Source organism: Barbus barbus, assembly GCF_936440315.1.
Source record: "Barbus barbus genome assembly, chromosome: 45".
Lineage (NCBI taxonomy): Eukaryota > Metazoa > Chordata > Actinopteri > Cypriniformes > Cyprinidae > Barbus > Barbus barbus.
In genome coordinates, this window is record NC_136723.1 from 8,839,996 (window position 1) to 8,853,586 (window position 13,591).

A 13,591-nucleotide genomic window follows, 5' to 3' on the forward strand; every position below is an offset into this window, starting at 1 on the left:
AAGGTTCAGCCATTTTTATTGCATTTCTTGGTTTATTCCCCTTGTTGTCATTTAAAGTTACATAGGAAACAGAAGGGTAAGCTGTTATTTGAATTTTTTGTTGTTGTTTATTTATTATTATTAAATCATTGTTCTTATTTAAAAATTTAATTTAATTTATTATTACCACAATTGTGGTTATATATAAATGCACACGCAACACTAATAATTTACCATTAAGAAATTCAAAATCAAATATATATATATATATTTATATATATAATCAAAATAAACTGATTTACAATTGAGAAAAATAATATAATAATATATCATTGTATTTTTAAAAACTAATTATTATTATATTGTTGTACACACAAAATAAAAAATAGAATAATAAAATTATTATAATAACTTAATTGTAAATATGTTTCTGTCTGATTGACATCATTAGTAGTTTAACAGTATTAATTATGTTCTCATAGATGTATTTCTTATGTACGGCATGTATGACTTTTGTATCTTCAGTATTCATAAGGACACATGAGAAATTAGAGCTTTTAGAAAAAGCTAAATAAAGATGAAAAAGAAAGATAAGAAGGAAAACCTACATGGATTGAATAAATACCCATGAGTTAAAGGTGCTATGATTAAAGTTCAATCGATGGGGGAACACTTATGTTCAATTATAATAAGTGTTTTAGTCACCATCCACCATTTTTAAACTAGAAAAATCAATCAATAAAGCAAATAATAAATGTTTGGGGTTAGAAAAAGTGTAGCAACCTCCACTGGGAGTGTTTTTTTTTTCCTGGCCGAAGGAGATACTCATCTCATATGACAGGCTAAGCAGGGAAATTAGACTTTGCGTTTGAATTATTAATTATCTTAGCACATGCTCGACCAACGCCAGCAGCCAATACCTTTCCAACACCACAGAGGTTTACTACACAAGCAGTGTTACGAAGAAAAAGTGCACAGTGTGTTAAATAAAACACTCTACAGGCTTCTGATTTGAGACATAATTCACTGCATCAGGGTCAAATTTAACTAAAGTATTGCATGTTTTAAGAATTACAAAATGCACTTTACTTGTATGACAGATACTTTGATGTGCACTACTTGGGGCCTATAAGTAGTAATCTAATACATAATTTACTATTCAAGAATGTGACATTAATGCACACTTATTTAATGGACATCTTTCAGCCACTGTTCTAATCTCACAGGTATTTACTGCCACCTGCTGGTCACATGTGTGTTTTAAAAGCTATATTCAAGACCTTTTTAAGACCAAGTAAACAAAATGTAAGGAATAAATGGAATGGAGCACAATACTTAAAAATTTGTCTTAAAATGTATATGTCTTGTATTAGCATCACTTCCAACAGATCTCCATTTCTTTTAATAATAATTAGAAAACAAAACAAATTTTAATTAAGGCTTCAATACCTCTGCCTTCTTCCAACAACTAGAATTAGGAAATGATGTATCATCACTGTACAAAAAAAGTGTTCTTCATCACTATTTTTGTCTTGTTTTCCAGTGAAAATGTTTAAAGATTATCAAATCAAGAGACAGTTGAGAAGCAGAATGACAGAATAAGGAGTCTTGTTTATGATTGATTTATTTTGATTAAAATTAAGTGAATTTATGATTAGAACAAGAATCCAATAGGTTTAGAAAAATCAACTTAATTGAAGGCAAAACACTGACAGATGGTTGTTCTTGTTTTAAGAATAAACTCACATAATTTTGTTCAGTTTCTCAGAAAACAAGACTTCATATGTTCAAGTTGCATCTGAAGTACTGTAAATGTATCTTAATTTTACATTTGCCATCTTATGACTTAATGTAAGACTTTAAGAAACATTTAATCATAATAAACATTTTATTCCGAAAGGTCTAGAAAAACAAAAGCCTAAAACAGACCAATTTAAAAACAAAGTGAATGAACAGCACTTCATTTCAATGAATTTTTTGTCCTTCCAAACATGTAAACAAGACTGTGACCTGGAAACAATCATACATAAAGACACTGTGTGAACTCACAAATAAAAAACAAACGCTTTATGAAAAACATTCTTTGAATGCTATAATTGGAAATGCTGGAATGCTTGACAATATCAATATATACTCTTAAATATATATATATATATACTTCTATATAGATAGACTTTATACTTAGATTAATTAAAGAGTTCTCATTAAGGATTCTTTTTTTTTTTCTGGACAGTTCCTACATTTGGATCTCGCGAGATTTAAATAAAGGCAGTTTGCTCCCGTTTACGCTCCCTGATAAAGACAATTACAGCAAAGGAGACTATATCCTGACCCTTTCAGAACGGACTGTGCCTGACATACCACATAAATACTTTGAGTTCAAGTCTATATTTCAAAATCCTGGCTTTAAAGAGATTCATTGGCCAATGCAACCGCTACAGTGCATCCCTCTTGTTAAACTTTAACGAATAACCGATTGCAGTCTCTAAACATTCCACTAAAGACCCGGCGGAGAGAAAGTCCAGCTCCACCTCGATAAACTTAATGTAGATGTGTAATCCAAAGAGGACTCCCTCCTTGGCCTGGCCGGCACAGTTGTCCTGCAGGAACATGGTTATGGCTGAAGGCTCCCCTCGGTTGTAGTGTTTGCCTGAAGTCTGAAAGTGCTGGAACAGACACTGCTGTAGCGTCCTTTCCTCTGCAATGCCGAGGTAACAGTAAGTGACTTTGGCTGATGTCTCCTCTTCTTCCTGTGAGGGGGAGGAGTTGTCCTCTGTGCTAGACGAAGAATTGGACCCACTCGTCTCCTCATAGCCTATTGCATACAGGCCATATGTTTTTGGGATGCCCCCTGGCAGGAGGTACTGGGAGCCGTTGCTGCATCCTGCCGCCCTCGTCTGTGCGATCGGGATCCAGTCCACTTCCATGTGCAGCTCCAAACAGCGAGCTTCGCTAATAGTGATGTCTAGGAATTTATAATAGACGTTTTTCCAGTTCATCTTCTGCACCTTGGTCATGATGACCCTGCCCTCGGCCTTCTCAGGGTTGAAGTATTCCCGCAGTCTTTTCCCCAGAGGAACCTGTGAGCTGATTTCTGCGTAGTGGTAGCAGATCTCCTCTCGCCACCGTGTGTTGTAGCCCACTCCAAAGATGGCCAGCTTATTGGACAGGTGGAGGCGGGAGAAGTCAGTCCATGTCTGGAAGTGCTCCCATTTGACCTCCACTGACTCCAGGATACGCATCACGTTCTGCATCACTTCCTGGCGTCTAAAGAAAGCACGAGGAAATGAGGACCTGAGTGTAAATTGTATGTTTAAATAAATGGATTGGGAAAAAGGACACAGGTTCAAACTTACTGAGCGTGCTCAGATGGCTCCAGTCGTATCTGAAGAACTCTGGGTTTTGAAAGCTGGTTGTCCTCTGTGAAAGACCAGACTATGTTATATGAGATATTTGAAATTATGCACATGGCATCAGACTTTGAATTGGGTCTGAAATGAGCAGAATTTTCATGGATTGTGGATGATAACTAGGCCCCCAGTGAATATGAATACTCTTTAACAAATTTTAGCAGATCTGAAGAATTCTGCCAATTCTTGCAATAAAATGATTTACAGCAGAAAAAAAAGAAAATCACATAAATATAAATACACATATAATTTTTATAATAAATACGTAGTATTAATATATGGTCGAAATGTTTTTATTCTCTTATGCTGCATTTATTTGATCAAAAATACAGTAATATTGGGAAATATTATTATAATTATAACTGTTAATATAATTCTAATATTTTATTAAATGCAAGTTATTTTTGTGATGGCAAAGCTGAATTTTCAGCAGCCATTACTCCAGTCTTCAGTGTCACATGATCCTTAATAAATCATTCTAATATGCTGATTTGCTTCAATGTTGAAAGTAGCTGTGCTACTTAATATTTTATTTAATTTGATTAATATAAAGTTCAAAAGAACAGAATTTATTTGAAAATAATTGTTTTGTTACAATGTAAAAGCCTACACTGTCACTTGTGTCTCTGCTGAATAAAAAACAAACCAAAAACTTTTGAACAGTAGTGTAAGTATATCCTGCAAGTAAATATGTGTCATTAAATTATCAGTAAATCTGTGGAGCATCATATGGAATTCTGTGGTTGCAGATTTCGAGCAGTACTGGTGAGGTATGAACCTAAAATGTTTCAAATGCTTGCCCAGATTTTGCACCACTAGTCTACAACTCTCCTTTTTAAAGGAGGAGGATACTACAATAGTGACTTTAAACTGATTTACACTGTAAAGAGCTTATTGCATTCACCTGTATCTATGTCTCCCTCATTGAAGGCAGCAGAAAGGTCCTGATTACTCCAGTCTTCCTGAGAGTAGTCTTCCATAGTGCTGCCGTCTGACTCCATCTCCTGGTAGAGCCCGCTGCTGTTGATCAGCACAGGCTGACAGCTTTGAGAATCCCAGCCGCCCTGCCCGAACACTTTCTCCAGCTGCTCGAAGGAGTAACTGCTCTTCCTCTTCCCAATGCCATGCTCCTTCACCCGGCTATAACAACGTCTCAGCGTCTGCAGATGATGGTCATGTTGATAAAAACAGCAACACATGCACACTGTATCTAAATCAATTAAGACTGAGATGTACATCGCAAATAATGAACTACTCCTCAGAAACCGTAAAAAACAATTTCCCTAGTGCTTTCAGCAGTTACACTTTTCACATCTGATAGCAATGCATAGCCATATGAAATAGCACTATTTCTGTGTGTACACTAGAAATATATTCAAACATCCTACAAATTTGACATAACACTTTTTGCATACTATAAAGCAGGGAGGTACGCACAAGGAGATAGGAGTTATCACACACACACACACACACACACACACACACACACACACATATATATATGAAATAATTAATATATAATATATGACTGTTGTGGGTAGAGATCATACAAAAATGTATTATATTTTAAATGATTAAAATCTCCTGGCTCATAATGGGTAAAGCCAAGTGGTTTGATAGTTGGTAAAGATTTAAAATGATAATTAATTAGTTTTGGGGGGCTGTAATGTGATCCATAAATACTAGTCTATAATGACAACTAATGATTCTTATTTTAAATACGCCTGACAATATTTTTTGATATATGAATTGTTGTTACACAGAATGTCATTTTAATAGATGTCTTCTGTAAATCACGGTAAAAATGTATGAAGTCATTATTTTCTCAGAAAAAATTAAATATAACAGGACGCTTTCTATTGTACGGGAAAAATTTCATCTTCAAATTAACGTAAAGCGCTTTGAGCGCCTAGAAAATTATTATTAAAAGATCATTTTAATAATAAGTGATCTTGCAGGCAAATTATCCAATGATAACTTAACATATTTAATGTAAATTTGTGGTATCAAAACTTCAATGCCCCAACCAAAGCCTTTTGTTTTGATTTGGCCATTTTACCATTGGCTCTGTGGAGGCAATCTACTATAAACATCACAACAAATCCATGATGATAACTGATAACATCAGTCTAATGTGCTTGAGACAAGACAGAGCCAGGCTTTGTGTTTTGATTTTGACAGCTTCACCAAAGCTCTGTGTAAACATAACAACAAGCCTCTAAGCATTTCTGAGTGACAGCCACGTGTTTGGATGTTTTACCTTCATCCTCTCTCGACACTGGGACGGGGTCCGTTCGTAACCCAGCTCTGACAGCGCTCTGGACACCCTCTCGTACATCGCGGGTCCCGGCGCCTTGCCCGAAAACACCGTCCCGGCCACCTCCAGCTGCTGCATCCGCGCCTCCGCCAGCCTCTCGTTGCCCCACACGGCGATCAGCGCGTTTGTTTCGGACGGACTCCAAGACATGCCTCGGCAAGCGGTGAAGCTGTTGGAGGCAGAGGCCGATCCACTCCGGCCTGCGCCCCCGGACAGCGAAACCCCGACGTTCAGAGGAGAGAATCTATTAGGGGTGGAGGGGTTGGAATGGTATTGGTTGCTGTCACTCAGATCCTCGGATTCCGGGGAAGGAACCTCGGTTTTGGGAATCTTCAGCTGCATCGATAGATCAGGAGAACGCTCGGCGTTACAGGGGGCCGCCATCTTGCCTCTGTTGCTAAGGGCAGAGCCATAGAGAGCGAGCTTTGCGACAACTCAATAGTACCCGGAAGTTCGCGCGCATACTATCAGCGCCATAGAGATACAGCAGAAGACCAACTTTTAAAAGGTAAGACATTTATAGAAACAAATGGTATATTATCAGCACAGCTAATCAAATTGCCTCGTGCAATTAAACGGATCATTATTAGATTATTCCTCACTTAATTAGTATATTTACGGATGTTATTCATTCTCTACATGCAGTTTCATACATTATTGTGTAATTAAGGCTTTTAAACGTCATTTTTACTGGTGGGGAGTTATTTAATAGACTTGGATTTATTGCAAAGGATGCTGATGGATCTAAAAAAATAGGTGAGCAGTTTTCATTTCAGAATTACGCTAGACTAAATTTCCAAAAATGTATTATATACCACTACTATTTTATAGAAGTAATCACAGTACATTATTACTGTATTTTATACTTAAACGTCTTAGCAACTATAGAAGTGCTGTGTTGAAGGAGCAGTGATGCCACAGGACTGAAATGTGATGGAGAGCATCACTTAACCATTTCTCCTGTGTTTTTCTCCTTCTCTATCTTGCTTTCAGAACAAGAACCACCTGAAGACTCCCTGTAATGAGACATCACCCTCACCATGAGTCTCTTCACTGGGTTTGGCAAGTCTCTCCCTGTTTTTTGTGAAAAAGTGCCAGTTCCCGAGTATGATTCCATCACATTTTGTTGGTGTAATCTATAGATTGCTCCTGCTGACTATATCCAGCCTCTCATGAAGACTTCAGATGACCCAACACTGATGAAGCTGACTCTGAATAAACATACAAAACTGCTCAATTTTCCTTGCATTGTAAAGATCACAGCATGTAACCATTACTTTAATTTGTTCATTGTTTCTGAATACATGACATTACTTAACTGCATGATTTGAACAGCCTAATTTTAGAACATTTCTGCCATAGAAACATTACTTTGACACGTTACACCTGCTAACAGAACTCGTATTTCTATAAAAACATTCATTTTCTGTTAAGCTGCTTTGAAACTGTGTATAATCAAAAAGTGCTATACAAATAAATGTGAATTATTTAATTATATGTATAGTTTATTATAGATTGCTGTAAATAAGAGCATAAGTCAACATACATAAAATATATGATTAAATGTGTAAAAATGTTTTAAATTTGAATATACTACAAATATATTTTTATATATTAATAACTGAGGGGTGCACAAGAATCAAAAACATTAAACAAGATTAATTTGCACTTAATCTTAAAATATCTTCACTTATTTGGAATGCATTTTCTAAGAACAAACTTAATATTTACCATGAGATTAGTAATACGACAATGAACATTTAGATGTGATTGCACTTGACTACAACATACAAGTAGTAAGAACACACACACACACACACACACACACACACACACATTCATACATATATATTCAGAGTCTGAAGTTACCTTGGCAACAGACCCCGATGTGGTTTATATAAGATTGACTTTTACAATGGTAACTTCAGCCTAAAATATGTTAACAAGGCAGGTAAGGATAGCTGACCAAATTAATCCTCAAATATTAGCGGATTTTATCTTTTAAAAACAGCACTGATACAGCTACATATGCTACGTATACATTATTTTATAAATAATGCAAATAAATAATTTTATTGTCTACTAATTACCCAAAATCGCAGTTCTGTCTCTAACTCAATGAACTTCCTGGTTGTATTTGAGGTCTACGTGAATCACGTGACTTGAGCGTTTTGAACTTTTGTTGTCGCAGCTCTGTTTCTCTACGGCTCTGGCTGAAGAAGAGCGTGCGCGCGCTCACTCCAAGCGTGATTGACAGCTCATATCTTTGAGTCTTCAGACAATTTTTGCAGCCAATGTCTGTTAATATTATGCTACATATTATGCTACAAATGTCAAATAAGTATGTTATAAATAATAATATTATATAAAAATAATATATTATAGGTAATTATGTAAAATGTTTCAGTTTTTAATCATTTTAATATATTTAAATATAATAATAATAAAGTGCAATTGACAGCTTCACATTGACTGTAATTTTTGCAAGTCTCTCATATTATGAAAAATATATTTAAAAAATATTTTATAAGCAATTAAATTATATTTCAATATTATAATTTTGTGATCATTATTATGCAAAAATGGCAGCCTCAAAATAGTGCAATACAAAATACACTATATTGCCAAAAGTATTGGGTCACCCCCTTCTAATGAACAGGTTTGACTACTTTAGTAATTTCCACGAGTACAAATCTTAATGTTTAAGCATATAATGATATTCTAGGGAATTGTGTGCTTTTAATTTTATTGCAACAGTTTGGACAGTACCCTTTTCTAGTCTAACATGACAGTGCCTCTGTGTATAGGACAAGGTTCAAAAAGAAATGTTTGATTCAGTCAGTGTGGAAGAACTTGACTGGTCGGCTCAAGAAAACTCAGTTGGTCTGTTTCCAAAAAAGTTTCAGACAAGCTTTCAATCTGTGCCTTGCTTAGCGGCCTAACAGAAATGTAAATTTACCAATATAAATATACAACAAACAGCTTGTTTATACAACTGCTATAAGCTGTATCACAATAACTTCAAAAAGTCAACACGGGTGTCATGTAAAAGTTACATATTATCTAAATAAAGAAATATATGATAGTTCAGATTTACTCGTTATAGTGTTACACTCCTGTTCTCTCATGCATTTTATACAAATGATAACTATATATGTAAACATGATCGAATATGACATTATTAGTAGTATTTTTTAAAATATTGAAATCAATTAGACAATTACCCTTTTTCTAGATGGTATTTCCTCTGCAATTCAAGTAGGCCTATTGTCCACTACAAGGGAAAGTACCACGGCTGTCCACTAGGCGGAGTTGCTCATCCTCGTTACATTCTGCCTCGTGCCAGCTAATGTGGCGGCAAAACAGACTTGGCACACTTTATTTGCATGTGTTCTGTTCACAAGAAATACAACTAAATGGTTAATCATTGCATTCTGTTTGTGTTTCTCTAAAAATAATGCATATAACATGACCTTTTCTTGCCTTGTTATTTTATAGACACATAATTTCTCTTAACGCTTTATATATAATACTAGAATAATACAGATTGTTACAGACTTAACCAGTTTTTATTACATAGTGATAGTCAGCTGCCTGGCTGCCACAAATGTACATCGAAGAAGAATTTTGTTATGTCCATAGCAGCCCAGATATTTGCATGAATCATGCTGCTTTAGTAATGTTGTTGATTTAATAATGCTGTCGAATTATTTATTTGTGTTGGAAAAAAAAAAATTAAAATCTCGTCATTCTATAGGGAATCCAACTTAACTGAGCTGCAGTTAAACTGGATTCCCAATAGAATCACAAGATTTTTTTTTCTTCACAGCTGTTCAGAGCATCTATTTCAGGTCAAAGGTTATGGCCCGTCCTAAGGATAGTGAACCGTCCTGACACCATTTTCTGTCTATATCTGGGTGTTTCTCTTCAGGAACTCGAGCTGCGTCAGGAGACACTTTGGGGAACACCTGCAGCATAACCGGCTCTGAATACCAATGAAATCTGTCCAATGGATGGGAGGGACGTCACGGGCGAGGTGACGTAATGACCAGCTGGTATAAAAGCACGTGCGGTGAAACCAGCGTCAGCTTTCTGTCATTCAGCAAGCGCTCTGTGTTTCTGTCAGTCTTATTTACTGTTGTCTGTCTGTCTCCTGGCTAAGAAGAGCCAGTTTAAGGCTTGGAATATGGGAGAAGTGCAATACGAGCTGTGTTCCTCCCTGCAGATGTTTTTTTGTGTATGCGGGGGATACACACAGTTTGTGTGTATTGGCGTTGCGCTCGTGGGGTTCGCGGCGGGATCTGATGGAGGGATCGGAGACGAGCGAGTCTCTATCTCCATCCTCACCTGTCAGATCCCATGACCGCTCCTTGAGTTCGGAAGCCCGCCTCGCGGTTACTTCCCCTCGGGCAGTGGCGATTCTCGTGTCTTCCTCCGAGGAGGTTGACATGGGAGGCGTCTAGCATGTTGCACCCACTCTGTCACCCCAATATGAGGAGCTTGTGGAGTGGCTTGTCGAACCGCAGAGAGGGTTTTCTGCGGTTTCAGACTCGTCTCCACATCCGAGTCTGCCTTTTTTCCCCCGACCTCCACATTGAGGTGTCGAGGTCGTAGGGAAAACAATTCGGCCCGCCTCTTCGTCCCCTCTTTTGATTACTACGGTAATGTGATGGGGACGAGTTAGCGCGGTCACAGAGCGATGCCGCGTGTGGAACAGACGCTTGCGAGCTATCTGTCCCCTGACGCTGCGGCCCCAAGGGGGCTGGCTTATGTCTGCACGCCATGGTGGTGTTGCGGGCATGCCAGGCTGACCTGCTCAAGGAGTTGGATGAGGGCGGGGGTTTCTCCCTCGCCGCTCTCTAGCTCACGGGGCTGCTGGGTGAGAGCAGCCCCTGCCGCGTGCTGGCTCCTCGTATAGGCAAGCTCGCCCCCGCAGGAGCGGGTCAGGGCGGTAAGAAGGGTGCGCGGTCAAGGACCTCCCAGCCAAGCAGGCGAAGAGGTCTTCGGCCAAGAAGCCCTGATGTGAGTGGGATCAGGGCTTATGAGGGTAGCCCCGCTGGGGTAGAACATGATTCACCGCAGCGTACGGTGCTCGTCTTCTCCCAGTGCCCTCAGGAGATCGTTCTGCCAACCCTGACACCTATGGTGCTTCAGGGCGCAGCGGTCTCCATCTCAGTCTCTTCCGCCCGGTACCGTAGCGGAGCTGAGATGCTCGCCACGCCTTCAGGGGTCTCTAGAGCAGCTAGTTTGGTCGTTCCCTGGTTACACCAGAGGCCAGTCTTGAGAGACTGGTTCCCTTAGTAGACTATTTTGCAGCGTGGAAACTACTACCAAATGTGTCTCTATGAGTCCTGCGCACTGTAGAGAGAGGCTACAGAATCCAGTTCAATTCTCGTCCGCCTCAATTTAACGGAGTGGATTCCACATTAGTGGGCCCCAAACAGGCTCTGGTAATGGAACAAGAGATAGATACTATCTTAAGGAAGGAAGCCATCAAGGTGGGTCCTCCTTACGAAGAAAGTCCGGGTTCTACAGCCGGTGCTTCATAGTTCCAAGGAGGATGGAGGATTGCGTCCCATTTTAGATCTGCATCATTTGAACCGCTCAGTCTGCAAGACTGAAGTTCAAGATGCTCAGGTAAGTACCTCAGATCAAGTCCGAGGACTGGTTTGACACGTAGATCTAAAGGACGCATACTTCCATGTCTCCATCCTTCCCACTCACAGGAAGTTCCTGAGGTTTGCTTTCGTGGGCAAAGCTTACCAATATCGGGTACTTCCCTTCGGCCTAGCACTCTCACCCCGCACTTTTACGAGTGTGTGGGCGCCGCGTTAGCTCTGCTGAGGCTATGGGGCGTCCGCATACTCAATTACATCGACTATTGGTTGATTCTCGCTCAATCAGAGCGGAGGGCGGCTCAACATTGAGATTTTGTTCTCGCTTGCTTAAAAGTGTTGGGGTTAAGACTGAACCCCAAGAAAAGTGTCTTTCTCCATTACAGAGAACCACTTATCTGGGGGTGGTGGGGATTCGACCACGGTGCAGGCATGTATGTCTCCTGCTCGGATCGAGTCAATCCTCACGAGAGTTCCTGCAGGCTCGACTCTCCGCAGGGTTAGCCCACTCCACCTTGAAGGTCTATGTGGCGGCAATCTCGGCTTACCACACCCCTCTTGGTGGACTGACAGTGGGCAGACAACCCCTAGTTACACGTTTCCTCCGTGGTGCACTGAGGCAGTCGGTTCGTGGATGCCACTCAGATGGCCTATCAGTCTTCTGACCTCCCCTCGCCATGGGAGTCAGAGCTCATTCCATGAGGAGTGTGGCGGCCTCCAAGGCCTTTCTCGCAGGTGTCCCTCCCTATCCAGGACATCTGCAACGCTGCGGGATGGTCTACGCCCCTGACCTTGTCAGGTTTTATTGCCTAGACATAGGAGCCACTCCAGGTTTTTCCGTTCTCTCGCCCTAGCTGTGCTCCGTCCTACACCCAGGGCAGGGACTTGGAAGTCTGGTGCCGTGGGTATCTCGTTCCCCAAAGCGTCTCCTGACGCAGCGTCTCGTTCCTTCGAGGAACTGGGGTTACATAGGGAACCTAAGACGTTTTCTGACAACTTTATTGTATTTGATGTCTGCTAAAGGTTAGCTGTAGAGTCAGGAGACAGTATAACCTTTATAAAAACCCAAAGATGACAGGCTCCTATGTAGTTTATAAAAGTACCTGCAGGTTAATGCAAAGACTTTCATGAGCTTTTGGCGATGGGACCTGAATCCTAAACTGTAGCTGCGCACATGCTGATAAACACATCAATTTGTTTTTCATATAACTTTCATATTACAAAAATATAAAAGAATCCTAAGCTAATATTTGCTTTTATTTTACAAATTAGGAGCAAACCCATGCGGATGATTCAATTGTGTATGAATTTAGCCTAAGGTGTTCTTTCCTCATCAAGATGAGAGATAAAGAATCCCTCAACCATGATGAATATGAATAATAAAGAGTCACAACCCTCGTATTGTAAAAATTTACTTTGTACTACAACACTGGACATTATATTTGTGAATGCAAATCTAAAATGGGAATATCTTAGCGTATGCATATTATACCCCACAGACATGCATTGCCATACCTTCAGTTTAATGAGGGAATGGATATGTTTGCTCATGATCAGAAGCATGGCCTTCTGATTAGACTCGCTCTAGAGCCATTTCTAAACGCCTTGCCGACATTAAGAGGAGTACTTCTTAGTCAGATCACATAGTAACTCATGTCTTCGTGAAATCAAGCCAGTATTTCTATTTTTTTTTATCATCAGCAAAGTCACGAAAGCCCTTTAAATGGCTGAATGTGAGAGAAATTCTAATGACCCTCTGAAACATTAAGGGGCGGTGAGAAAGCGAAGATAATTACGATTATTATTTCATAATTTAGCATTTTAGCAAAGATGCTGGAAGCATTTATGTGAATTTGTGTCAGAGAGATTGCTTTTAGGATTGGTAGTCAGAATTCCTTTGCGTTTTATAAAGCCCGAAGTGCTTATTTGCATAATGTCTAATGGGCAGAGATGTTTCCGTTTATCCCATACAAGCAAAAATACACACATGCATTCACAGTCAATTAGAGCGAATTGTGAATTTTAGTGCATTTTGGAGGTGAGGATATTTTGATAAACAACCTCTGCATGACATGCTGGTTGCCAGGCAGCAATTTTGGATATTCAGGGTGTCCGCGATGACTGACCCCCTACAGGGTCGCAGATGTGTTACTTGTCCAACAAAGTGTCCTCTGCCAGGATTCCTCCTGCGATGCCCTTCCTTATTTTCACCTCCAAGACATACAAACCCAGAGCTTTTACTTGACATCAGGAGAGTTGATTCTGGAACA

At 39.6% G+C, this 13,591-nt stretch overlaps 1 protein-coding gene across 1 annotated transcript; it reads right to left on the reverse strand.

Moving 5' to 3' along the window:
• Positions 1-2,204: 2,204 nt before the first annotated feature.
• Positions 2,205-6,102, reverse strand: LOC306864088 (myb/SANT-like DNA-binding domain-containing protein 2). Its single transcript, XM_079407803.1, has 4 exons — positions 5,650-6,102; positions 4,294-4,549; positions 3,336-3,399; positions 2,205-3,246 (listed from the first exon to the last, which is right to left on the reverse strand). Exons 1-4 carry the CDS (start codon positions 6,088-6,090, stop codon positions 2,415-2,417), a joined length of 1,593 nt encoding a protein of 530 aa, XP_079263929.1. The 5' UTR covers positions 6,091-6,102; the 3' UTR covers positions 2,205-2,414.
• Between the last annotated feature and the right edge of the window lie 7,489 nt (positions 6,103-13,591).

Bases quoted from the DNA above. Each gene is read 5' to 3' on its own strand.
- LOC306864088 (XM_079407803.1), bottom strand. From the start codon at position 6,090: ATGGCGGCCCCCTGTAACGCCGAGCGTTCTCCTGATCTATCGATGCAG. The intron at 4,550-5,649 runs GTAAAACATCCA...CATCATCTGCAG, and splicing joins AGTGTCGAGAGAGGATGAAG to ACGCTGAGACGTTGTTATAG. The intron at 3,247-3,335 runs GTAAGTTTGAAC...TGCTTTCTTTAG, and splicing joins GAGCCATCTGAGCACGCTCA to ACGCCAGGAAGTGATGCAGA.